General features: G+C 47.2%; 1 protein-coding gene across 1 annotated transcript in view; it reads left to right on the top strand.

Moving 5' to 3' along the window:
* Positions 1 to 26,498, top strand: part of IMPG1 (interphotoreceptor matrix proteoglycan 1) — a 154,410-nt gene that overhangs the window by 49,601 nt on the left and 78,311 nt on the right. The window contains exons 3-7 of the mRNA XM_060236274.1: positions 15,848 to 16,014; positions 16,217 to 16,245; positions 18,814 to 18,878; positions 21,070 to 21,128; positions 22,992 to 23,138. Of these exons, the coding sequence (XP_060092257.1) occupies positions 15,848 to 16,014; positions 16,217 to 16,245; positions 18,814 to 18,878; positions 21,070 to 21,128; positions 22,992 to 23,138 (467 nt within the window). The remainder of the gene's footprint in view (positions 1 to 15,847; positions 16,015 to 16,216; positions 16,246 to 18,813; positions 18,879 to 21,069; positions 21,129 to 22,991; positions 23,139 to 26,498) is intronic.

The raw sequence follows: 26,498 nt of genomic DNA, 5'->3' as shown, positions 1-26,498 counted from the left end.
CCTAAATTTTAGTGGGCCACAAAGGAGAAGTGTAAAAATAACCGGGCCACGTTTGGGAAAAGTTTGGGAAACCCTGATGTAGAGATCCAGGGAGGCATTGTGACCATCAGGAGGGGTCCATGTGGAATTGGGGTTTTTTGTAGCTCTGTTTTGATGGTATATTGTGGTAAGTATCTTATTCATTGGTGGGTTTTAAGGATTTAAGGGTTATAAAGGAATTACCTTTTTAGGGAAGTTAGCTAATTAGTCTACTAATTTGATAAACAGTGCATTTTCTAGCATCCTGTGGGACTAATTTGATAAATAGTGCTACAGCAAATAAGAAAATGGTTATACAATTTCTCATATTTAGGTATTTTTTCATAATTCTGTATTCATGAGGTTTTCTGTTAAGGTTTTCTGCAAAGATGTTTTTAGAATATATATAATATACATACAGAATAATACATTGTTTTGTGGAGGCGGAGTTCAAGCCTAAACAGAGTTATACCTTCAGCTCATACCCATTGATCCAGTTAATTCAGAGGGAGTAACTCTGTTTAGGATTGCACTGCAATAGAGCCTTAAGTTTTGTCACCCAGGCAGTTGGATTAAAAATCATTCATATGTATCAACAAATTATAGTGCTTGCTGATAAGCTGCAAACCAATGCAATTCCTTTTCTATCTGTAGAATGGAATGAATCTGTAGAATGGAATTAATCTAGTCAAGAAATTTAGACATAAAATGTACAACTTGCAAGATATGGCACGTGTTCTGCACATTAGTAAATATTCATGAACATATTTAAAACAGCAAAAAGACAGATTTACAGCTCAGCTTTCAAGAAACAATAGTGAGTTAAGGACTATGTGTATGTGTGTTTAATATGCATACACACACATTAACACCTTGGATGCTTTTGTCATTTGTTCCTCTGCATCTTATGGCTTTGTTGTGTTAGGGAAACTGCTCTCAAAATGAGATTGGGGAATTAGATTGAGAGACAGTTGTCCCAATAAGGAATCTTTGTTATCTGTGTATACGAGGCTCAACCGATCAGAGAGTCAATGCTCAATAAAGGACTCTAATTTAATAAAATCAATTGTGGTTTATTTGAAACAATAGTTCTTTCATACAAGGTATAAAATCAATCACACATTCACACAGGTCTAGGAAATATAGAGAGATCGATAGGGGAACATAAAGGATGGACATACAAGGCAATACTACCTCTCGCAGACTCCAGGGAAGGCTCCGATGGCGACGAATGAGGAAATGGGGGGGAAAGGTCCCGAAACTGATCAGGAATCGGGGGTGTAACTACACAGCGGGAATGGGGGTTACTGAGTAGAAGGCACACCTGTGGGTAGCTAGTCCACAGGTTATATAGAGTCACCTTAGTCCTGAGGGGATGGGAGGTGACTGGGAGTGGTAATGGGAGGTTCTGCTGATGACCAAGAAGGCTGGACATCGGCTGGACCAATGGCGAGCCAATGGCGACACCTGATTGGGTGTGTGCTTCAACCAATGAGCATCACCTTCATCCTGGGCATCCTGGAAACTTCCAAGTTGCGACAGGGCCTGGGGCGGCTCCAATGATATCAGTATGTAGATGGTTGGGCGATTGGGAAGAGATGGGATTAACTGGGAAAGGGATAATAGAGAATCAGATATGAACCTAGGTATTCCGGTATAGACAAAAGGGCTTGGATGTATCAGGAGAGATCCTTCCTCTTTCTCATCATCTCCTGAGCGAAGCCTGTTGTTCAGGATATTACTTGGCAATCAGGATCAATGGTGGAGCCATTAATCCATTCATAAACTAGATAGGTTGCTTGCGGGCTGGGAATGACTCAAGGTGTGTACGTGAGGTTCCCACTTAGAAGGAATGAAACCCCACCAGGCAGGAAGATGGCTACATGTGGTGTAAGCGAAACACAGTGGTTTCCATGCTTAGCGCTTCAACACCGTTCGCCTGGACAGCTCCGTTGCGGCGTAGCCTCCTCCTCGCCATGGCGGATTCCACGCGGTAGCGGGGAAATGTTTGTGTGCGGCTGCAGACACTCTGTGCCCGTCTCAAGCACTTGTATACTTATTAATAGGTACACGGGAGTCTTACACAGTCCCTGGATAGCTTGGCTCGCATTCACTGGCCAGGCGGATGCAAGCTTACTTCTCCAGGCGCCCTGGCAACCATGTTTGTGACAGAGGGGTCATTTTCTCACAGTTGCTATATTAGCTAGCAGTATTGCTTGTTGCAGTTTGCTTTTTTTGAGGGTTTTTTCAGTTTTAATTGTTTGCTTTATACTGCTGTTAGGAAAAGCAGGATATGAAGATTTTAAATAGGTAAAGAGAAGCAGTTGTTTATTTCATTTTTTTTAAATGTTCACCCACAAGTTTTCAGCTGAATAAACATTCAAGGCAGCTCCCAAAAATTTACAAATAGAAAAAGAACAGTAGCATCATAGCCAACAGCAATAAAACAGCCACAATGCAAAAGATAACGAAACTAAACTGGAAGTATCATTTAAAATAGCATATAGCAACAAAAACAGTGCAACAATAAAATACTCTGAGCCAGTACAATCAAGATAAATAGTCAGAACAGCAAGTAAAAAGAAGTGAGGAAAACTGTTCCGTAACCAGCTTCTTACTTCCTCCAAATATATGTTCAATACCTGCATTGCCTCACTTGACCCTAGCAAAGAAATTGGGTATCTTTAGTGCATTGGTGATTAGGGATGTGAATTCAGATATTTCCAGTCCTGATGAGTATCCATAAAATACCTTATTGGCATTTTTTGTTATATGTTCAGACAAGTACCTTTTTTGTTCTTTGTTTTAAAATGTATAAGTACTCATATATAAGGCTGTGCCAATTTCCACCACTTCTCCCCTCAGGACTTGAAAGAGCCCTGAAAAAAACATACCTGTATTAGTACCATCAGAAAAAAGCCCTGTCTTTGAGTATCCAAAGAGATAAGTGAGTTTTCCAGAATACTGCTAATCAGGTTCTGAAAAATTCCTGCAATATTTGGGAATATTCAAAGGCCAGCATTTTAAGGTTTCCAGGCCTGTTTTACAGGATTTCAAGGCAAAGGGAGGGTGGGAGGAAGAGGGAGGGAGGCAGGTTGCCCAGGCAATGAGATGAGACATTCTATAATATAGTGGGTTCAAAGCATCGAGGAGATGAGATAACAGTGATAACAGCTCTTTATAAGGGCAGCATGGTAGGTGGCTGCACTAACAAGATTGGGCAACCAGCCAACTATATACAATGCTGGGTTCCCATGCTAGCAGATTATTGGTCCGTTCAAACTGGCCAGGGCCCTATGATTAGTGCAGGACAGCAGGTATCAGGGTCCTGCTGCCCATTGTCCCTAGTTCCCCAAGCTCCATTCTTCCGCCTCCAATGAGCTAAATACGAATACCCAGATACTTGATGTAATTCTATATACATAACACATTCACTGGAACTTTCTGAAAAATCATGCTGATTGGATTCTCCACTTAGACATTGGTTTTGTTGGGCTTGCCATATTGGCACTGAGTCCTGTATGGCTTCTGTGGTTTAACAGTAGTTGTGTTGGGTTTGTAGGTTGTATTTGCATTTGGAGACTTTTTGACTAGTGATTCTTCATGTGTGTTTAGCTATTGGCTTTCTTGCCCTAGAGAAACCATGGAATTTTTCCCTACAGGAAGAAATGGAGCAATTAGGTTGGCTGAGGAGACTTTAGTTCAGGGTCCTGTAGCATTGGGCTATGTGATCCAATTCTAATGAAACATAGAAGATCTTTAGTGTTCCACTCATTTTTGTATCATTTCTGGAGAACTAGCCACCCCATGTCTCCCTTTAGGCACCCCATGTTGCTTAAAGACTACCAAAGAGGGAGAGTTCACCACCTCCCTCAGTAGCTGATTCAACTGTTGAACAACTCTTACTGTAGAAAGCTTTTTTCCTAATATCCAGCTGATACCTTACTGCCCTTTGTTTAAACCTCCTATTGCGAGTCCTCACCTCTGCTGCCAACAGGAACAACTCCGTGCCCTCCCCCAAGTGGCAGCCTTTCAAATATTTAAAGAGAACGATTATGTTTCCCCTCAATCTCCTCTTCTCCAAGTACCACCTGTATAGGGTTGCCAACTCCACATTGGGAAATTCCTGGAGATATGAGGATGGAACCCGGGGAAGGCAGGGTTTTGGTAGGGGAGAGCCCTCAACAGAGTATATTGCCAGAGTCCATTCTCCAAAGCAGCCATTTTCTAAGGGAAATTGGTTTCTGTAGTCTGGAGTTCAGTGGTCATTCCAGGAGATCACTAGCCCCCCCCCCCCCCACCACAAGGTTAGTAACCACTGGACAAAGGTGCCACTGGACTCTTGTTTTCTTTTGCGTAAACTCCTTGAACTAGGCCAAATGAATCGGTGAACACCAGCAGCCTGCGTTGTAGGATCTACAACAGTATTTCAGGATTATATTTATCTTAAAAAATATTCAGTAAGGCTAAGTCTTACTGAATAGTCATGCTGCTGTGCAAACCTAAACAGAAATAATCTAAGCACAGCCCTTCCCCTGAACAAAGGTCAGGTTATTCTTCCCATCCATCAGAACATTATGCTAAAAACACTAGATCTGGCTTAGCATGGAGGAGAGGAATCCACTGGACCCCCACCTGTCTCTTAACCCCCTGGCTTTTTAAGCTCAGTGAACAACATATGTGTTAGTCTGTGAAGTGCCTGGTTTCCCTTTGAAGCGAGTCAAACTGGTTTGTGTGATGCAGCAAAACTTCCCAGCTTTTCTTTGTTAGCAATGAATTAATAGGCTGGCATAGTCTGACACGCATGCATTCAATTTTGAACAGCAGGCTGTTCAATATTTGCAGGCACGTTATTCCTCCTTGTAGTGCTTGTCCTATTAATTGCGAGCGACTGCCAATGGAACCTGCCGAGCAGAGCTGTCACTGGAGCCATTCCTCAAGGCCAAGCAATCTTCAGCCTACTGTGTGTTTGTTGGGAAGCCTCTCCTCAGCTTTCTTCGTTTTTTGCATGTCTTTGCGTTTATTTCCCCAAGTGAGACAGAAGCCAGCAGTTGTTCTACAGCTGCGTGAGCTATTATTTCCCACCATTGCTACGGTTTTGGCATATAGTTGTTATTCATCATTGCGAAAGAACATTTTAACTTCTTAGCCAATTAGAGCACAAATACAAAGAAGGAGCTGCTCAATGGGGAATCTGCATAAAAGAATTCTATTTTCCCCCTTGGAGTTTTGGGTGGGGGGATAAAACATGAATTAGAATCCTAAAGGTGCCACCTAATGGACCCTATGGACGTTAGTGCCTTTTTGCTTATCAGTTTCATAGCATAGAGGGGAGACATACAGCAGCCCAGTATATGAGAACCCTCATTATCCATAGTTTGATTATCTCAGGCAGCGTCTGGACAATGATTTCTGTTGAGCAACAGGAGGTGATTTCCCTTTGCAAATGGCAACCTGAAGTTACTTCGGTATCTTGGTTACTGTAAAAATGTAATGAAGGAGAGAGGCAGTCTTGCTGGGAAGAAAAAGCTCATCTGAGAAACGAGATATTTTTAAAGAAAGAAGACAATGCTTTTGAAGCGGCATGGCACCGCTGTGAGGAAGCAGCTGCCCTTGTGCTAGAGACTTCATTTTCAAGTACTGCAAGACCAGCCATGTGAATCAGTAGATAAACTACCCCTCCTGTTATTTCCTTGAATTAGGGTGGCCAGACCGTCCCGGTCTCCCGGGACATTCCCGGATCTGGCCACCCAATCCCGGATCCCGGGCTGCCTATACCGGGACCATTAAAGGTCCCGGTTTAGGCAGCCCAGGAGCCGGTGGGCCGCGGGCGCGGGCGGGGAAGGCGGGGAGTGAGGGAGGGAGCGTCCCTGCGCCTGCGCAGGGCCCCTGCGCACGCGCAGGGACGCTCCCTCCCTCACTTCCCGCCTTCCCCGCCCGCGCGCGGGGCCCGGCGGCAGTGGTGGAGGCCTCTCCGTGGCCTCCGCTGGTCGCTGGAAGCCCTCCAGAGACTCTGGAGGGCCTCCAGCGACCAGCGGAGGCCGCGGAGAGGCCGCGGGGCACCCGGCGCTGGTCCCCGAAGGCCTTCCAGAGCCTCTGGAAGGCCTTCGGGGACCAGCGCCGGCCAGCGAAGGCTTCCCCGCGGCCTCCGCTGGTCCCTGTAGGCCCTCCAGACTCTCTGGAGGGCCTGCAGGGACCATTGGAGGCCGCGGGGAAGCCGCGGGGCACCCGGCGCTGGTCCCGGAAGGCCTTCCAGAGCCTCTGGAAGGCCTTCCGGGACCAGCGCCGGCCAGCGAAGGCTTCCCCGCGGCCTCCGCTGGTCCCTGCAGGCCCTCCAGAGTCTCTGGAGGGCCTGCAGGGACCAGCGGAGGCCGCGGGGAAGCCGCGGGGCACCCGGCGCTGGTCCCGGAAGGCCTTCCAGAGGCTCTGGAAGGCCTTCGGGGACCAGCGCCGGCCAGCGAAGGCTTCCCCGCGGCCTCCGCTGGTCCCTGTAGGCCCTCCAGACTCTCTGGAGGGCCTGCAGGGACCATTGGAGGCCGCGGGGAAGCCGCGGGGCACCCGGCGCTGGTCCCGGAAGGCCTTCCAGAGCCTCTGGAAGGCCTTCCGGGACCAGCGCCGGCCAGCGAAGGCTTCCCCGCGGCCTCCGCTGGTCCCTGCAGGCCCTCCAGAGTCTCTGGAGGGCCTGCAGGGACCAGCGGAGGCCGCGGGGAAGCCGCGGGGCACCCGGCGCTGGTCCCGGAAGGCCTTCCAGAGGCTCTGGAAGGCCTTCGGGGACCAGCGCCGGCCAGCGAAGGCTTCCCCGCGGCCTCCGCTGGTCCCTGTAGGCCCTCCAGAGTCTCTGGAGGGCCTGCAGGGACCAGCGGAGGCCGCGGGGAAGCCGCGGGGCACCCGGCGCTGGTCCCGGAAGGCCTTCCAGAGCCTCTGGAAGGCCTTCCGGGACCAGCGCCGGCCAGCGAAGGCTTCCCCGCGGCCTCCGCTGGTCCCTGCAGGCCCTCCAGAGTCTCTGGAGGGCCTGCAGGGACCAGCGGAGGCCGCGGGGAAGCCGCGGGGCACCCGGCGCTGGTCCCGGAAGGCCTTCCAGAGGCTCTGGAAGGCCTTCGGGGACCAGCGCCGGCCAGCGAAGGCTTCCCCGCGGCCTCCGCTGGTCCCTGTAGGCCCTCCAGACTCTCTGGAGGGCCTGCAGGGACCATTGGAGGCCGCGGGGAAGCCGCGGGGCACCCGGCGCTGGTCCCGGAAGGCCTTCCAGAGCCTCTGGAAGGCCTTCCGGGACCAGCGCCGGCCAGCGAAGGCTTCCCCGCGGCCTCCGCTGGTCCCTGCAGGCCCTCCAGAGTCTCTGGAGGGCCTGCAGGGACCAGCGGAGGCCGCGGGGAAGCCGCGGGGCACCCGGCGCTGGTCCCGGAAGGCCTTCCAGAGGCTCTGGAAGGCCTTCGGGGACCAGCGCCGGCCAGCGAAGGCTTCCCCGCGGCCTCCGCTGGTCCCTGTAGGCCCTCCAGACTCTCTGGAGGGCCTGCAGGGACCATTGGAGGCCGCGGGGAAGCCGCGGGGCACCCGGCGCTGGTCCCGGAAGGCCTTCCAGAGCCTCTGGAAGGCCTTCCGGGACCAGCGCCGGCCAGCGAAGGCTTCCCCGCGGCCTCCGCTGGTCCCTGCAGGCCCTCCAGAGTCTCTGGAGGGCCTGCAGGGACCAGCGGAGGCCGCGGGGAAGCCGCGGGGCACCCGGCGCTGGTCCCGGAAGGCCTTCCAGAGGCTCTGGAAGGCCTTCGGGGACCAGCGCCGGCCAGCGAAGGCTTCCCCGCGGCCTCCGCTGGTCCCTGTAGGCCCTCCAGAGTCTCTGGAGGGCCTGCAGGGACCAGCGGAGGCCGCGGGGAAGCCGCGGGGCACCCGGCGCTGGTCCCGGAAGGCCTTCCAGAGCCTCTGGAAGGCCTTCCGGGACCAGCGCCGGCCAGCGAAGGCTTCCCCGCGGCCTCCGCTGGTCCCTGCAGGCCCTCCAGAGTCTCTGGAGGGCCTGCAGGGACCAGCGGAGGCCGCGGGGAAGCCGCGGGGCACCCGGCGCTGGTCCCGGAAGGCCTTCCAGAGGCTCTGGAAGGCCTTCGGGGACCAGCGCCGGCCAGCGAAGGCTTCCCCGCGGCCTCCGCTGGTCGCTGTAGGCCCTCCAGAGTCTCTGGAGGGCCTGCAGGGACCAGCGGAGGCCGCGGGGAAGCCGCGGGGCACCCGGCGCTGGTCCCGGAAGGCCTTCCAGAGGCTCTGGAAGGCCTTCGGGGACCAGCGCCGGCCAGAGAAGGCTTCCCCGCGGCCTCCGCTGGTCCCTGCAGGCCCTCCAGAGTCTCTGGAGGGCCTGCAGGGACCAGCGGAGGCCGCGGGGGAAGCCGCGGGGCACCCGGCGCTGGTCCCGGAAGGCCTTCCAGAGGCTCTGGAAGGCCTTCGGGGACCAGCGCCGGCCAGCGAAGGCTTCCCCGCGGCCTCCGCTGGTCCCTGCAGGCCCTCCAGAGTCTCTGGAGGGCCTGCAGGGACCAGCGGAGGCCGCGGGGAAGCCGCGGGGCACCCGGCGCTGGTCCCGGAAGGCCTTCCAGAGGCTCTGGAAGGCCTTCGGGGACCAGCGCCGGCCAGCGAAGGCTTCCCCGCGGCCTCCGCTGGTCCCTGTAGGCCCTCCAGAGTCTCTGGAGGGCCTGCAGGGACCAGCGGAGGCCGCGGGGAAGCCGCGGGGCACCCGGCGCTGGTCCCGGAAGGCCTTCCAGAGCCTCTGGAAGGCCTTCCGGGACCAGCGCCGGCCAGCGAAGGCTTCCCCGCGGCCTCCGCTGGTCCCTGCAGGCCCTCCAGAGTCTCTGGAGGGCCTGCAGGGACCAGCGGAGGCCGCGGGGAAGCCGCGGGGCACCCGGCGCTGGTCCCGGAAGGCCTTCCAGAGGCTCTGGAAGGCCTTCGGGGACCAGCGCCGGCCAGCGAAGGCTTCCCCGCGGCCTCCGCTGGTCCCTGTAGGCCCTCCAGAGTCTCTGGAGGGCCTGCAGGGACCAGCGGAGGCCGCGGGGAAGCCGCGGGGCACCCGGCGCTGGTCCCGGAAGGCCTTCCAGAGGCTCTGGAAGGCCTTCGGGGACCAGCGCCGGCCAGCGAAGGCTTCCCCGCGGCCTCCGCTGGTCCCTGGAGGCCCTCCAGAGTCTCTGGAGGGCCTGCAGGGACCAGCGGAGGCCGCGGGGAAGCCGCGGGGCACCCGGCGCTGGTCCCGGAAGGCCTTCCAGAGCCTCTGGAAGGCCTTCCGGGACCAGCGCCGGCCAGCGAAGGCTTCCCCGCGGCCTCCGCTGGTCCCTGCAGGCCCTCCAGAGTCTCTGGAGGGCCTCCAGGGAGCAGCGGAGGCCGCGGGGAAGCCGCGGAGCAGCCGGCGCTGGTCCCTGGAGGCCAGCGCCGGCAGCTCCCTCCCTCCCTCGCCGCGACGCCGCCGCCGGAGGACTCCCCGCCGCCGCCGCCGCTGGACTCCGCCGCCCTGGAATAAGGTAAGGGGGCCGAAAGCGGGGGGGGGGCGGGGGGCGGCCTTCCTTCCTTCCCTCCCTCCTCCCTCCCTTCCTTTCTTCCTTCCTTCCCTCCCTCCCTTGCCTTCCTTCCTTCCTTCCTTCCCTCCCTCCCCCTTCCTTCCTTCCTTCCTTCCTTCCTTCCCTCCCCCCTTCCTTCCCTCCCTCCCTCCCCTTCCTTCCTTCCTTCCTTCCTTCCTTCCTTCCTTCCTTCCTTCCCTCCTTCCCTCCTTCCCTCCTTCCTTCCTTCCTTCCTTCCTTCCTTCCTTCCTTCCTTCCTTCCTTCCTTCCTTCCTTCCCTCCCTCCCTTCCTTCCTCCCTCCCTCCCTTCCCTCCCTTCCTTCCTTCCTTCCCTCCCTCCCTTCTTCCTTTCTTCCCTTCTTCCCTCCCTCCCTTTCTCCCTTCCTTCCTTCCTTCCCTCCCTCCCTCCTTATGTTGTTATGTGATGCAGAGTGTTGGACTGGATGGGCCACTGGCCTGATCCAACAGGGCTTCTCTTATGTTGTTATGTGATGCAGAGTGTTGGACTGGATGGGCCACTGGCCTGATCCAACAGGGCTTCTCTTATGTTCTTATGTGACACAGAGTGTTGGACTGGATGGGCCACTGGCCTGATCCAACAGGGCTTCTCTTATGTTCTTATGTGACGCAGAGTGTTGGACTGGATGGGCCACTGGCCTGATCCAACAGGGCTTCTCTCATGTTGTTATGTGATGCAGAGTGTTGGACTGGATGGGCCACTGGCCTGATCCAACAGGGCTTCTCTTATGTTGTTATGTGACGCAGAGTGTTGGACTGGATGGGCCACTGGCCTGATCCAACAGGGCTTCTCTTATGTTGTTATGTGATGCAGAGTGTTGGACTGGATGGGCCACTGGCCTGATCCAACAGGGCTTCTCTTATGTTGTTATGTGACGCAGAGTGTTGGACTGGATGGGCCACTGGCCTGATCCAACAGGGCTTCTCTTATGTTGTTATGTGACGCAGAGTGTTGGACTGGATGGGCCACTGGCCTGATCCAACAGGGCTTCTCTTATGTTATTATGTGACGCAGAGTGTTGGACTGGAGGGGCCACTGGCCTGATCCAACAGGGCTTCTCTTATGTGACAATACTGACTTTGGTGGACCCAAGCACTGATTCAGTGTAAGGGAGCTTTGTGTTTGTGTCTTCTAGTGCAATTTTGTTCTCAGATCCTGTATTTACTTCATCAGTATATGGGATAAGGCACTTTCTCAACTGTGCTGCATAATGCAGCCTATTTATTTTGTCCTGTTGGCTCTGTTGGCTCTATCTGCGCCACCTTCATCACTTTCGGGGTGTGTATCCCCCAGTGGAGTGGTCTCCCGACTCCCTCCGCCGGCTGTTTCTGAGAGCCCTGCGCCCCCTCTTTCATTTGATATGTGTCCCGTGCGGGTGCCACCCTCCCGCCGGGAGATGCCGCAAAATGAGCCCCCTTGAGGCTTATGGCGGCAGGGCTCGGGGGAAGCGAGCTAGACTGCTGTTCTTTTGAGGGGTTATAGAGTGTTTCGAGCCCGTCCCTGTGGCATCGGTCCCATCGTTGTGGGGCCCAGGGGGCCGGCGCAGCGGCACGCTGAAGCAGCCTGTCGGTCACTTCCAGGTTCCTGTCCTGCATCTTGACCGGTGTTATTAGTGACAGGCTGCTTCGGCGTGCCGCTGCGCCGGCCCCCTGGGTCCCACAACGATGGGACCGATGCCACAGGGACGGGCTCGAAACACTCTATAACCCCTCAAAAGAACAGCAGTCTAGCTCGCTTCCCCCGAGCCCTGCCGCCATAAGCCTCAAGGGGGCTCATTTTGCGGCATCTCCCGGCGGGAGGGTGGCACCCGCACGGGACACATATCAAATGAAAGAGGGGGCGCAGGGCTATCAGAAACAGTCAGCGGAGGGAGTCGGGAGACCACCCCACTGGGGGATCCACACCCCGAAAGTGATGAAGGTGGCGCAGATAGAGCCAACAGAGCCAACAGGACAAAATAAATAGGCTGCATTATGCAGCACAGTTGAGAAAGTGCCTTATCCCATATACTGATGAAGTATATACAGGATTTGAGAGCAAAATTGTTTCCGGCGGTGATATTTGGGGGATTTTTGGGGACGTCACAGGAAGTGCTGTGAAGTCACTTCCTGTTTCCGGCAGGTGACGCGGGGGAAATGATGTCACAGGAAGTGATGCCACTTCCTGTTTCCGGTGGTGGCATGACATCACCGGAAGTGACGTCACCGGAAGTGACGTCACTTCCTGTTTCCGGCACACCCCCCCCCCCCCCCCCCGTGTCCCTGGCTGGCCTTCAGACATTATGGTCACCCTACCTTGAATGGAGTTTTTAAGCACTTTTTAAAAATCTAAAAGTTCTTCAAGCAGGAGTGTGTGGAACTGTTACTTCCAAAAGGGTCCAGCCATGGCCACACCACAGTGTAGACTACTGCATTGGCAATGGCAATTCCTTGGGTGAGAGTGGAGTAGATATTTAGGTTTGAAGCTGAGGGCTGGGAATTTTCCAGAACTTTTGAAGGTGGAGCCAGAGGTCATGAGGCATCACACAATGCCACTTCCAGTTGCAAAACTAAGGCTGGGTACAGACGGGCAAGTTGGAGCGCACCAGAGGTGCTCCAAACTGTGCTGCCCCAAACTGGAATGGATGAAGAGTGATCAGATGCTCCTGCGCGAGGTGCCTGTATCATGCCTGAGGGACGCTTTGGTGCAGTCAGATGATTGTGCGCACCATCCCCTTAGTGTGGTTTGAATTTCTTTCATTCATTAATTTTTTAAAAAAATTGGCCTTGTGCTCGTATGCCCATGCACTCATGTGCCTAGGGCAGTCTTTTTTTTTTAAAGAATACTGGTGAGCACCTAGGACTGATTGGTGGGTTCACACTCCCAATCCGCCTCACTTGTGCTCTCCAGTGTTCAGATGCCTGGAAAGGCAGATGGCATGCTGCAAAAAAAATTGCTACCACTTCCTAAGTGGTAGCTTTTTGAGCCACCTCAGAGCCGCCAGAGGACAGGGTGAGTACGAGAGCCAGACAGGAGGCAGATGTGCACATTTGGACTTGATTTTTTAATCCATCTGCAAGCCGTCCCTGTGTCAGCTTAAACTTCCCATCTGGACTCAGCCTAGGAGTGGCTTTGTGCATCTCTGGGACCCTCCAGCAATACCATGAAAATTCTAGCAGTATGAGGGAATTGCTAGGAGGGGAGGGAGATTGTTATGCAACCAGAATTAACATCACCTCAGCATCACTTTTGTCTTCCACAGTTTCTTCTGCTGCTGCACCAGATAGCAGTGGGTAGCAGAGGCCAGGAGGTCTGCCACTATAGTGGGAGGTCTGTGTCCTCCTAGTAGCTGTACATTTTCCAGATCATATGAACTAAAGCACTGCAAAAACAGATCCACCAGAAATGTTTGGTGGGATACCACAATGAACTGGGGGTACTCAGTGGTAGTAATGACAGTGCTACCCAAGTGCTTCTAAATATCTGAAAAAAGATTCTGTATACATAACCTGAATTTGCAGTCACATGTTTGCACCTTCCCGTCATCAGTGTAGTCCTTTGCAAACAGTAGTCTCAATTATCCAAATGTCTGATTATTGGAATATTTTTGGAAGAAAACCCCAGCAAATCCATGGGAAATTTCTTCTGAGTAAAAGTATCACATGGGTAAGGCTATAATTCAAACTGTACATATTTGCGAATTTTCTCAGGCAGCCTTTGGAATTCAATAGGGATTTCTGATTAACATGCTTAGGTCCACACTGCACATTTCTTCCTAGAAGCAGAAGAGTTTCTCTCTTAACTGGGTTTGTACTTATTGAATTATTCCAGAAAGAGAAAAGGCTGTTACCTGCAAAAAACACTGGTTGTCCCTTCTGAGAGACAGTTTAGTGTAGTGGTTAAGTGCACAGACTCTAATCTGGAAGAACTGGGTTAGATTCTCCATTCCTCAACACCTGCTGGTGTGACCTGGAGTCAGTTACAAAAGAAGTTCTCTCAAGTTCTTGAAAGAGCTGTTATCTCAAGCTGTTCTTGTTTCGGGAAATGTTTATGTCTCCTTTTCAAAATTGGGGAAATTAGCAATATGGAGACTAGGTAGAGCGAATTAAGAGCAAAGGATCTTTTCTTCAATAATACGGAGGTTGGGTTTTCAAGCAAGAATACTCCAGGCAAATAGATTTTATAATGTTTACTTAAAATATGTAAAAAATATATATTCACATACACAAATACACAATACAGGCAATCAAGAAGCTAGGAAGGGTAAATGTTATCAATAGAGGAATTGAGGGGGTCTTGAGGAATGCAATATTACCTGGTCCAGATGTGGTGAGGTCCAGTTACAACTTGAAGATCTAGACATGCACTACCATGTGTCATGTCTGAGGGCCCCTTTACTTAGCCCCCCTTACTTAGAGTAATGGGGGAGTACCAGTTACATGTTACATGTGCTCAGACAGAGAGAGAGAGAGAAAGCTTTCTCTCCTGTTATAATCTTTTGGAAAAGAAGAGGTCCTCCCAAAAAGGGGCTGGTCTGTGGTGGGCATTGATTAGTCTTTCCTGGGTACCTGATTGATTGCTCACCTCAAGCCAATAAGTAGAGCTGACTCTGATCACCTGAATGTATCTCCAGGTAACAATCGGGACATAGCTACAGTGATCCATGCAACAGTCACTTCCAGGTTGGACTACTGTAACTCATTCTACACAGGCTTGCCCTTGAGGCTGATCCAGAAGCTCCAGAATGTGGCAGCATGATTGCTGACTAAATTGCCTGTATGCAGTCTACACTGGCTACCAATCAAGTACCGGATCTGCTTCAAGGTTTTAGTACTGACATTTAAAGTCTTACACACCTGGAACCGGCAAACCTGCGGGACCGCCTCTCCCCATATGAGCCCCGGAAGTCATTGCACTCTACCAATCAACATCTCCTGACCATCCCTGGCCCAAGGGACATCTGGCTTGCCTTGGCCAGGGCTTTTTCAGCCCTGGCTCTTACCTGGTGGAATCAGCTCCCTGTGGAGGTGCGGGCCCTACCGGATTTGTTACCATCCTGGAGGGCCTATAAGACGAAGCTGTTCCTCCAGGCCTATGGCTGAGGCGGGCAGACGTCCTTATCCTATTATTCCATCTAAATTGGCCTCCCTGCACTGATTGCCTAAAATTGGACTGATACAGCTGATACTTTTGGACACTTAGGCTGGGACAAGTATGCCTTAAGTGATACGTCCACACCTTCCAAGACTGAATTGCCATCCATGCTGCCTGAACTAACTCTGAGCTGCGGCTTAACTGTTTTATTTTAATCTTTTAATCTGTTTTAACTGTTAGTTTTACTTTTTATCTGTTAGATTGCTTATTGTTAGTTTTAATGGTTTACTATGTTGGAATCTGCCCTGAGCCCACCATAGGAAAGGGCAGACTACAAATTAGCAGAAATAAATAAAATAATAAATAGATAGGGCTGGTTTAGTAATGTCTGTCCAATAGGTTACAAGAGGTCAGAAAATGAGTTAATTGTTTGGGCAGTTTAGCAAATGTACCCCTGGGGAGAGGTAAGCATAGAGAACAAAGAATTTGTCCAGGTGTCAGATATTAGCATAGCATTAGACAAAGAGAAGCTGAGTCTCAGCAAAGAGCCAGGGAGATAGCTGATTAATCAGTAGCTGAGGATTAGGGTGTGAACAATACTTACCAGCAGTCCCCATTGCTATTATGCATTCCGTTAGGGCGGGAGAGAGGGCCATGTACAGAGGGAGCCTTTAGGAGGGAGTAGAACAAGCTCTGTACTCTACTCTGTTTTGAATGAAGTATTTCTTGGCCTGTTTCTGGTCAGACTCCATTTTGTATAGCTTGGGGTCCCCTTAGCTTAAGTGGGATACCCCTAGAGGCAGGCAGCACCTCCTGGCTACATTCTCTGAGAGCTCTCTCAGCCCCACCTACCTCACAGGGTGTCTGTAGTGGGGATGGGAAGGGAAAAGAGATTGTGAACTGCTCTGAGACATTATGTGAAGGGTGTAGTATAAATCCAATCTCTTCTTCTTTCTGTTCCCAAAATAGGAGGAAGCAATCAGTATTATGTTGATTCTCACAGCATGGCTGGGGGGGGGGGGGGGCGGGGAGGATATGTGCAAGGGGAGCAACAGGTATAATTGGTGGAGGAGAGTGTGTGCTGGGACATAAACTGCAGATGGGGATACAGTGATGCAACAGAAGAGTCTCTGGGTCAGATAATCTCACTGAGGTTTCTGTTATCAAAAGTGGATAAATATTGGTGTTTAGTAAAGTGCATGTACTTTTATTCTGCTGTCAGTTTGCCAGGAAGCTGTGTGGGAAGCCTTCCGGATCTTTTTGGACCGAATTCCAGATGCAGCAGAGTATCAGAACTGGGTTGCTGCCTGCCAACGAGAGACTTTCTGCATATTTGACATTGGGAAAAATTTCAGTAATTCTCAAGAGCATCTGGAGATTGTTCAAAGGGTAAGTGCTGAGGAATACATTTTCCAGCCCAGAGCAATAACTCTTTTAAAAAGTCATTGTGTACTTTTTAAAAGGGTTAAAAAATGACAGAATGAATAACTATATAATAAAAGACAACATAACAAATTGGAGCTTTCCATTTTGTGGTTGAGTAAACTCACAACTAATCATCTCCTCTCTTTTTTAAAAAACTTTTTTGCAGCGAGTAAAACATAGAACTTTCCAGGACAGGTAAGTAAACTAAAAATATAGCACTCACCCGTTGATGCTCTTGCTTTTTATTAACAAAATGTACTGTATGCAATTTTATAATAATAAGTTTTATTGCATATGTTTGTGCAAGACCCATGACTGAAAGTGGATAACATGTATGCCATGCAGACTATTACAGGTGCTCTGATCCAGTTACGTAGTCTCTTTGAAGAATCTTCATGAGTGATACACCTAAACATCAGAGATTCAGACTCATCCTCTGTTCATGTTTTATTCATAATGAATTCATTCTACTACCCTAATCAATTTTGCAGAAATGTCCAGAATAGTAATTCTCCAAACAATATATATTAGGTTTTGTCCTTCACCTTGTGACAGGGACATTTAGTGGAATATTCAGGCATTAGCTGTTGTGGGCTGAGTATATTTCAAAGTGGAATCACTCATTTAAAAAAAAAATACATGGCAACATTAAAAGAAGTGTAAAGGGGAAGGTCAAGGTTGAAGAAATGTAGGTGTGGGAGGGGTTTGCTTCTGTTTATTCTTTTTGTTATACAAATAATTTTAAATATAGCATTTGGTAGTTTTCATTCACTTTTTCAAAATCCTGTTTGTGAAGCAAACTAGGATCAATTCTTATATCCTCCTTAGTTATTACACAGATCATTTTAACAACTTAAGTGATCACTTTGTGTGAGCAGCACAATATTTGAATAGAAACTTTGTAAAATCTCACAAACAACACTTTTAAGTAAAGTACAAAAGTTCCTAATGGAAATTGGTATATGGAATTAAATGCATTTATACTGCTCATTTAAGAAATAGGTATCCCTTAGTAGCACAGTACAGTGCTTACCACAGAAGTAAGCAGGGGAGGTTTTTTTGTTTTGTTTGTTCTGTTTCGGGTTTTTTGTTGGTTGGTTGGTTGGTTGGTTGGTTGGTTGGTTGGTCAAGTTGCAGCCAATTTATGGAAACCCCTAAAGTTTTCAAAGCTAGAGACACAGTGGTTTGCCATTACTTGCCTCTGTGTAGCAACCCTGTTATTCCTTGTTGGTCCCCATCCAAATACTAACCAGAACCAATCCTGCTTAGCTTCCAAGATCTAACAAGATTGGGCTATCCTGGGCTATCCAGGTCAGGGCAAGCAGGGGAATACAGCATGCAAATAGTCGCTCTGTAACCTTAAGTCCTTAAACTGAACTTCAGTAGCTATCAGAACATGCAGAAAAGATTATAGTAGGACTACTCTATGGGAATAGCCTACTTATATCCACATTATGCCTTTAGAGTTCAGGAATTATCATTCTTGGGAACTTTTAGGTGAGAAACAGAGAGAAGAACTTGGTTTCCTCTTCATGCCCAGATTTCTTTTCTTCTTGAAGTTTCCCCTCCCCATCACTCCAGCTCTGTTTCCATAGCTTAGTAAGCATGCTTTGAATGCTCTGAAGTCCTGAAGCATTGCCAGATGAAAGGTTTCAGGTAGTCAACATTTACAGAAATGATGAATTAGAGAGAGTTTGATAGCCTCAACTTCAAAAACCTGTTAGCCTGTTTCAGTGTGTGGCAGTTATTTCTATCTTATAGTTCTTTATCCACTGATACTATCTTTAGCATAATCAAGCTTTCTCTCATTATCTGCTATTCTGTTGAATGTCTGTTGAACAAAAGTAACAGGCTTTCCCTACGATAGATTTATGGTACAATCAGATGAAACATTAGAACCTTCTATTTCCCTTGACTTCAACAGACCTAGAAGGGTGTAACTCTTCTGTAAAATAATATGCATCTTATGTACACGATACATTCTGTATCCTTTAACTTGCTGCTATTTTGTTGATCCATGACATATTATTCCTCTATATACCCTTGCATCAGTGTATTATACTGTTCCCTCCCCCCATGTGTAGATAGTAAGGAACCTTTGCGTTCCCATTTATAAAGACACATGAACATGGGTTATAGTTCTGTTGACTTTCAAATCCCGCTAACATCCATGACTTAACAACCACCAAGGTGTCATGTATGATATTGGAATAATTTTTCAGAGCATATGGAAAATTAAAGCTGTTTGATATTTGTTTGTTTTCAGGCATCTGTAGTCCAAACACTGTTGTATTATTCACTGGATTTCCCACCCTGCTGATTGTACTTGGCTTACACTATGTAGTCCACCTTGAGTCTCAGCAGAGAAGCAGACTCTAAATAACCAACTAATAACAATAAAGATGTTTTTTCAGAGTTTGTGTTTCATTTCAGATAGATAGGCAAAAGCCTCAGTGGGTGTGTTTTGGGTGCCTCTTGCGCTGCCTTTCAGGCACTAATTTATCACATGAATTGACACTGTATTTCCATCCCATTGCAAAATATCTAAAAATAAAGATTTAAAACGGCATAGAGGAAGTGGGTCACTGTGTTGCACTTGAACAATCTGCTGTAATGATGGCTGTTCTATGACTTAGACACAGGAAAACTCACTGTGAACATAACTAATTATACATACTAATTATAAAACTAGAATATGCATAACTAATTAAACTAATAACTAACTAATAACTAACTAATGATTTCTTACTACTTACATGGTAGGAAAGATGAAATTTCAACAGAGAAAACCAGTAGCAAAAAGTTTGAAGAACTTCCCTTTACACCAGGTAAATAAACATGAATGCCTTTCTATCTATGAACATCCTGTTATTGTAGGCATCATTTAAAAGTCTGAAGTGCGATGGGTGTCGTGAGCATAATACTTTCAGTGACATAATGTGCTTGCACTGTAAGTACCATTCTTCGTTGCGTTTACTTCGTTCAAAGCTTAAACACTGCAGTGTCTTAACTGTGCCGAGTTGTGCATTATTCATTTTGTTTCCATGGGGGGGGATGTTAATAAAAGAAGTTGCAGAATAAATGATTGGACAAAAAAATTTGGCTGTGTGCAATTATATTTGTATAAGTTTAGGTAGCATTCTATTAGTGGCCTGCTGCTGTTCATGATGGTGGCTTAACAATACACGATAAAGCAACTGTTGTTGATGTGCATACCAGAATTGTGTCTGAACCCACATGTGCTGAATAGGCACGCAAATCTCTATGGGACATATAATATTTCAGATGCATTCACACTGTCTTTTGTCCTGGACAGTCCCAGAAACAATTCACACTCCTCATGTAGCTATGACTGCAGAAAAAACTACCTTGGGAAAGCGAGGGTTGGTGAAAACCATTATTAAGAAAGCCAGGATTGCTGATTGTTAGACTGAGCATCCTAATTCTTCTGCAGTATACACTTCACCATCTATATCTAAGGTACTGGTGAGTTTGGAAGCGGTACTAAGAGAGCATTTTCCTAATGTTTGTTCAAAAATAAAGCTTGTTTTTTATGAGGGGGCAAGTTTTTGGATTTTGCACTGTGGTAATTTATTTATTTAACAGATCAGAAACTGTTGGCAGTCACTTGCTTGACATTAATACTTCTGCATATAAACCTCATTCACAGAACAGAGCAAGGCTTTGGGTTGCCAGCCTCCAGCTGGGGCCTGGAGATCTCCCAGAATTAAAATTGATCTCTCAACTTCAAAGGTCAGTTCCCTCTGGAGGAAATGGCAGCTTCAGTGGGCAGAGTCTATGACATCACATTTCTACCAAACTCCCCTCACCTTGCATCCCTAAACCCTACCCTCCCGGACTCTACCCCCAAATTTCTAGGAGTTTCCCAAGCCAGGGTTGACAACTCTACTGAGTCTTCGAGGTGGTGGAAAATGCTGTCAAATCATAGCTGACTTATGGTGATCCTGTAGGGTTTTCAAAACAAAAGATGTTCAGAGGTGGTTTGCCATTGCCTTGCCTCCCTGTCATGACTCTAGTATTCCTTGGAAGTCTCCCATCCATTATGAGCCAGGGCTGACGCTGCTTAGCTTTTGAGATCTGACAAGATTAGTCTAGCCTGGGCTATTCAGATTAGGGCACTGTTGTATTCTTGTTTCAGGCAAAACGCAGGCTGGGCCTGCCCTTACATGTTGATAAACTTGCCCAGTCCTGTTTCTTTCATTGAGTGGCAGCAAAGGCTTTTGCTTTTGGTTTGAGAGGTTCATGTGGGTCAGTGGGTGGGTGAGTGGATGATGCTTCTTTAACACTTGTGGTTTAAAAAACTATAATCCATGCTGTAGAGTCTTAATAGAATGAAGGGGTAGTGGAAAATTTTGTGAGGAGAGCTTACTATCTCTTGGAGTCTTCCCATAGTTGACAGAAGATTCTTTGTGGGAATGTCTGGATAGCATTTCAGTGCCCAGTTCTAAGGAAATTTTTGCATTCTTCAGGAAAAAGGAAGAAACTTTCCTTGTGATGTTTCACTTATCGTCTGAAGAAATCAGAGCTCACTCTAGCTAGTAGGGCTGTTGCAGTCCTTGTACATCTGGCTCAGGAGCATTCTCTCTCAGCAGGCAGCAAGAGAACCACATTAAAGGGAAGGAAGGACTTCTTCAGGCTGAGAGATCTGCCAAAGCTGCAGCAGGTTTGCTAAACAGGGCCATCTCTTTCAAGTGAAATGCTAGAATTCTCCTGACTTTCAATAGGTTGGGCCAATTGTTCATAACTGTACACCCAACAAAGAGGTACACCAACAAAGTGTTTTTCTTCCAGTACTACAGGGCACAAACTCTTTAATTTGTGGTTTTGTTCTCTTGCATTTTACATAGTACACAAGGCAAACTGTGTTTTAGCTCATGGCTCATTTTCAAGCAGGGGCTGCTCAGTTTTGTCATTTGCTAATTCGTGTTCTCTTCTTCTTGGAAAATAATAAACTCTAGCACAATGATGTTCTTAACCACTCTCTACCTCCGTATGCAGCAGCACCTACCGGCATCTTAGTCAAAGAGATTGCCAATGATACCAGACCTCCTGCGAAGGTGAGGACATGTTTTCCATCTAGCCAGGCATTTGCTCAAGTGACTTGCACCATTAGTATTCTGATGGTTTTCATCAACAATTTATGATGTCAGTGTTTTCTTTGCATTTTTCCTGTGAGCTTACTGTGAATAATGTTGTTTGCCTGTCACTCTGGAAAATAATAGATATTTCAGATAGCTTTAAAGCAACGGTTTCATCCTCCACTGTTCTTCAAGTCTCTTCATCCTGATTACATAATCCAGTTCCATTACAAATGCTATAAAGGGGGTGGAAAAGCAAACTTTCACTGCTGTTTGCTGAGCTTCAGGAAAATAAAAAGTTAAGGAAGACATGGGGATGGGATAATTAAGAGCATCTCCAAATAAGCTGTGTTCACCATGCCAGTATCATCCTCTGTGACATGGCAATACATTTGGATCACACCACCCTGTGGTTCATACAGCTTATGGCTGAAACAAATTCTGCGCTTGTCCTGATGGAATGACAATGGCTGCAGTCCTAAGACCTTTTCCTGGGTGTAAGTCCTGTTGAATAAAGTGAGACTTATTGAAAGCAGATCTGCTTCAGAATGCTGTCTATGGCTGTGATCCCATGCACTATATAATGCCGTCTCAATCCACTTTCAGTGCATTTTCCAACTGGATCTTGCCATTTCACACAGTAAAATCAAGTTGGAAAGTGCACTGAAAGTGGATTGAAAGTGCATTATTTAGTGTGTGTGATTGCAGCCCCCGATTCTACATCACTTCACATGTTTAACTTAGCATCAGAACTTAATGATCATAAGCATCAGTAATGATTTCTCCATATATCAGTTCATACCTCTAAAAACCCACTTCTCTCCTTCCCATAAGTCTATGTGGAAAATCACAAAGTTACTGTGTCTGATCACTGTAATGTGATTACTGACAGTATCAATCTATAATTAGGAAATAGTTCCTCTACAAGGAAATTGTAGTATTCAATAATATTTATTTTTTATTTATTTATTGTGTGGCTTATATTCTGCCCTTTCCTGCAAATGGGCTCTGGGTGAATCACAGCACAATTAGGGCCTGTTCAGACGCACAGTTTAATCAGTTGTCACTGCTGTTTCCTACCCGATTAAAAGTGACTGATCAGACAGCAACATCTGCCTCTCGGTAGCCTATCGTTGTTGCCTCCCCCCCAAAAAATCCTTCTCCAAACAGGATTATTTTATTACCTGCTCCTGTCCGGTTTCACCTTGTAATTTTCTCCATCTGGATAGTTCTGCTGCAATATTAACCAACTTCTGGGTGTCTGAAGGCTGTCCCAGAGCAAAAGGAGCCTCAGACATCCAATTTATGGTGGCCATTTTTTTTTTACTACTTAGCGATATGCGCATAACCACATAATGTTTTCTGACCTATGTGCATGCACATGATGTGCTTATGTGCATAATAGTGGGGGGAACAAAAAAAGAACTGCATGGTGCCGTCATGTGGACGGCAGAAGACAGTTTCACCGCAGAGTGATTCAAATTGCAGTACGACAGTCTGATCAATAATATCTGTAACAAAGATATTCAGAACAGAACCGGGTCAGTTTAACACGGACTCAACATGCTGTGTGAACAGGGCCTTAGATAACTATTTAAAACCTGCAAGTTAAGAACCAAACACAATACAATAAAACTGGGAAGCAGCAAAATACATTACATTATACGCGGCATATAGGATTAAAAGAACAATCATAAGCAGGTCTTTTCTGAATCCAGTTGAAGTCTATTCAATGGGGCATACTCCCAGGAAAGTATTCTTAGGATTGTGCTGTACGTGTTAGAAAATAATACTTTGTGCTGGTTTCAGATTTATGTCCTTTCCTGTTGATTTTTTTTTCAGGAAATAAAGCCAAACATAGTCTCTGAAGTCCCTGGGGAGCAGATGGTGGAGTTCAGCGTCACCCTCACCAACCAGGAATACACCCCAGAACTGGGAGATCCCACCTCCCTTCAGTACCAGAAGCTAGCTGCCAAATTTCAGCTTCAAGTAAGAGCAATTCACCCAATAGTAATAAAAGTTGCACACTCATATTGCAGTGCATTTGATCAATAGGAAACATAGCTTCTGTTTGCCAGGCCACACCCAAACATTATGCATTAGTATAGCAAATGATTACTTATATTTTAGATAAATATAGCTTTCTAGGAGTATAAACAAAGAATAATCCAGCAAAAATTAATATAGAAGAGGAGTGCTTCAGTCTCCCACACTGAAATCACTGGGACACCTTAAGTTTCACTAGGTCAGCTATTTCATTCTTGATAATGCTTTCTTAAAGCTTCATCATACTGTCAAATTGGTACCCCAAATTCAAATTGGTAAGACATGGCAGATCTATAAAGAGAACCATATTTAGTAGCACTGTGTTGTTGAACAAAAGTTTGGTGATGTCACAGCAGCATTATTATGGTAGGCACTGCAATTTAGAGATGGTGGCCTGTCTTACGGTACCTAATAGCCACTGACAGGATTTGATATGTCTTTATCTCTATACATGGGAACACTCTGGCTGTCAATAGGATCTGTAATAGTGCTGGTATTACTCTCTGCATTTTTATTTTTATTTTTGTCATATGGCTCCATGGTTTAGAAATCCCATTGGTCAAAATATAGAATTCCTTTTTTTCCTGATCTTCCACATTGTGATATGCTGAAATGGCTGGCTTATTTCATTTTTCCATCAAGCTGAATACAGACCACTGCCCTACCATATGTTCAGCTGCACATTTGGTAGAGTAGGTTTGTAGATTCACGAATACTTGTCAAATACCTTGGTATATGGCTATGTTCAATTTGAACTGTATATGCCTGCACTAAATATATAAAGTGCAGATCCTTCCTTAGACCTGGAAGGAAGGAAGAGGAAGAATTGTTAGGTAATGTACTTGACACATTGCTTTGACTCATGCTTATATGGAGTAGGGTGATCCTGGAAACAACCTGAGGTTCATATGCGTTGAGGGGAACCAGGTTTTCCCACCTGTCACCACCATATGCAGGTTCATTTGATAGATGTGTATCTGCTAAAAGCTGATAACTGTTCAGTTTTCCCCAGAAACTGTGTCCTAAAAGAAGCTCCTTATTCAAATATTTAGGTAGTATGTGGTGTTGTTCTTCACGAGACTTTACTGCATATTGAGCTATGCAGAATTTCCCAAGAACATTCTGTGATGGTACATGTTTCTTAGAGGCTCATTCCAGTGTATTGCCTCCATCCTTGTTAATGTTTAAATTGGGTATTAGCTAGATGTATCTCCTGACATCTGTTCAGCCACTTGACTAACAAGCATTGCTTGGATCCCTTTAGCAGCAAAAGACAGACTGCAAAGATACCCAGTCAGCAGACAGCATTAGCCGTACTACACACCATTGGAGAAAGTCATTTGAGCCTAATCAGGAATTAATAGACAGTGCTTTGTAGTCATTTCATTCGTACAATAAACCTAATGAGCAATTTAAATACGAACATTGAACAAAATTAACTGCTGTTGTCTGAACTCTATTTCAAAAGAAGCAGCCAAGACATTGAAAATGCGCCCCCCTCCTTCCAATTCTCTTCTAGTTGTTTGGTTAGGCATTATCATGTTTCTTCATAGAGTCCGAGCAGAGGTGGTGTATTTATATCATCAGTAAGGCTAAGTGCCTGCTTCATTAGCTATTTAATAGTCAGCAATTAATGACAGGGAGGGTTGCTTAGTTGAAAGTTAAGAAAAAGTCAATATGAGAAAGGGGTGGGGAGGGGTGCTGCCGGAGGTTGCTTTCAGGGTTTGTTTTTCCTTTGCCTTTTGGAATTCATAATCAATTGCAAAAGGCAATGTTTGTCTAGAGAGTATTGAAGGAGATTACAGATAATCTTTGCCTAAAAAATAGCACACGTTCTTGTGGATAGTTGCTGACAACCTTTCCTTACAGTGGCTCTGTATTGATTTCTGACCGCTTATAAACTGATTATCTAACAACGATTGTTTGGACTCCATTATGTGTTTTAAGCAAGATTCCAGAGAGCAGTAAAGAGGAATATGTTTTTGTGTATATAAAAATGTGCTGACACTGCTTCTGACAACTTTGAAATTGTTCTAGCTATGATTTTCAAATGAGGCATTCACCAATGAAATTGTTCATGGACCTGATCTTTGTGCATAGATGTCTTTTCTCCCTCCAGAGACAGTTTCTAGCAAACAGAGTGGGAGATTTAGTCTGAACTTAAAGTTGTAAGTGCCCCTCTTTGATGCAGAAAGAACAGTGGACAGAACTTACTATTCTTGGTAAAGCTGTGTGTCTTCTTTACCATCTCTTCCAAGATTGCATGAGAAAGCAGGGAGTAAAGTAACCCTCTTAACTGAACTTTCTCTCCACACAGCTGCTGCAACAAATGTGTGCCAAGCACAAGATCAGGAGTTCACACTGGTTTTTTTGTAGAGGAATTACCACTTGACCTAGACTTAGATGGGTGGAACTCTGCTTAGGATGGTCCCACATAGGGGAAGCCTGAGCTGGGCCCAGTGGTGCTGTGGACAAAGGTAAAAGCAGTCGAGGTGAGCCTTCCCTTTGCTGGTGCTATGGGCAGCCGGCCAGTGGGGGCGGAACCAGCCGTAAATCCTGTTAAAGCTCTCAGGTGCCATCTAGATTGTTGCAATCCACTCTACATTTGAAGATGGTTCAATGAAAATGAAATTTTACCCTCTGCCTTTTAATTTCTGTACTCAGTTCAAAATGCTAATTCCTACATGAAAACCTGTGAGTGATCTGGAATTGGGTTACCTAAATAACCTATTTGAACTTGTCCAGGTTTTATGGTCATCATTACTGTCCCTGTTCCATGTGCCTTTTATATTACCTGTGCAGTTCTTTGCTTTTTTGTCCCATCCTATCAACTTCAGTTGCATGGTGCTTTTTTGATGCAGTCTCCATATAGATCTGATAAGTTTCTTCAGTACAGTTTTTATTCAATGGATTGGGCTGTGTGCAAAGTGCTTAACAATGTGTTTTTCTTATTCTTTTGTGCACATGTGCAGAATAGCTAATTATATAGTAATGGCAATAGTAGCACTCTGAACAAATGTGCTAAAATGGGTCATTAGGCTGCATTAAAAGTCAGTGGACTTATAAGAGGTCCATTAGGCTGGTTGACTCACCAGCTTTTATCATTTCTGTGAGATCCAGTGGTTCTTTAGCATTTCCTACAGTACTCTCCTAAGCAGAGTTGCACTTATCTAAATCTGTTTCAGTCAATGTGCTTAGAAGGCTATGACTCTGTTTAGGTTGTCACTGCTAGAGAGCAGTCCTACTCAGGGCTGTTCTGGAGGGCTTGCTCTCAGGAAAGGGTTTTTATGATTGTGCTTCTTG

This window comes from Heteronotia binoei, chromosome 1 (assembly GCF_032191835.1).
Source record: "Heteronotia binoei isolate CCM8104 ecotype False Entrance Well chromosome 1, APGP_CSIRO_Hbin_v1, whole genome shotgun sequence".
Taxonomy (NCBI): domain Eukaryota; kingdom Metazoa; phylum Chordata; class Lepidosauria; order Squamata; family Gekkonidae; genus Heteronotia; species Heteronotia binoei.
This window is presented reverse-complemented; position numbering and strand designations above follow the sequence as displayed.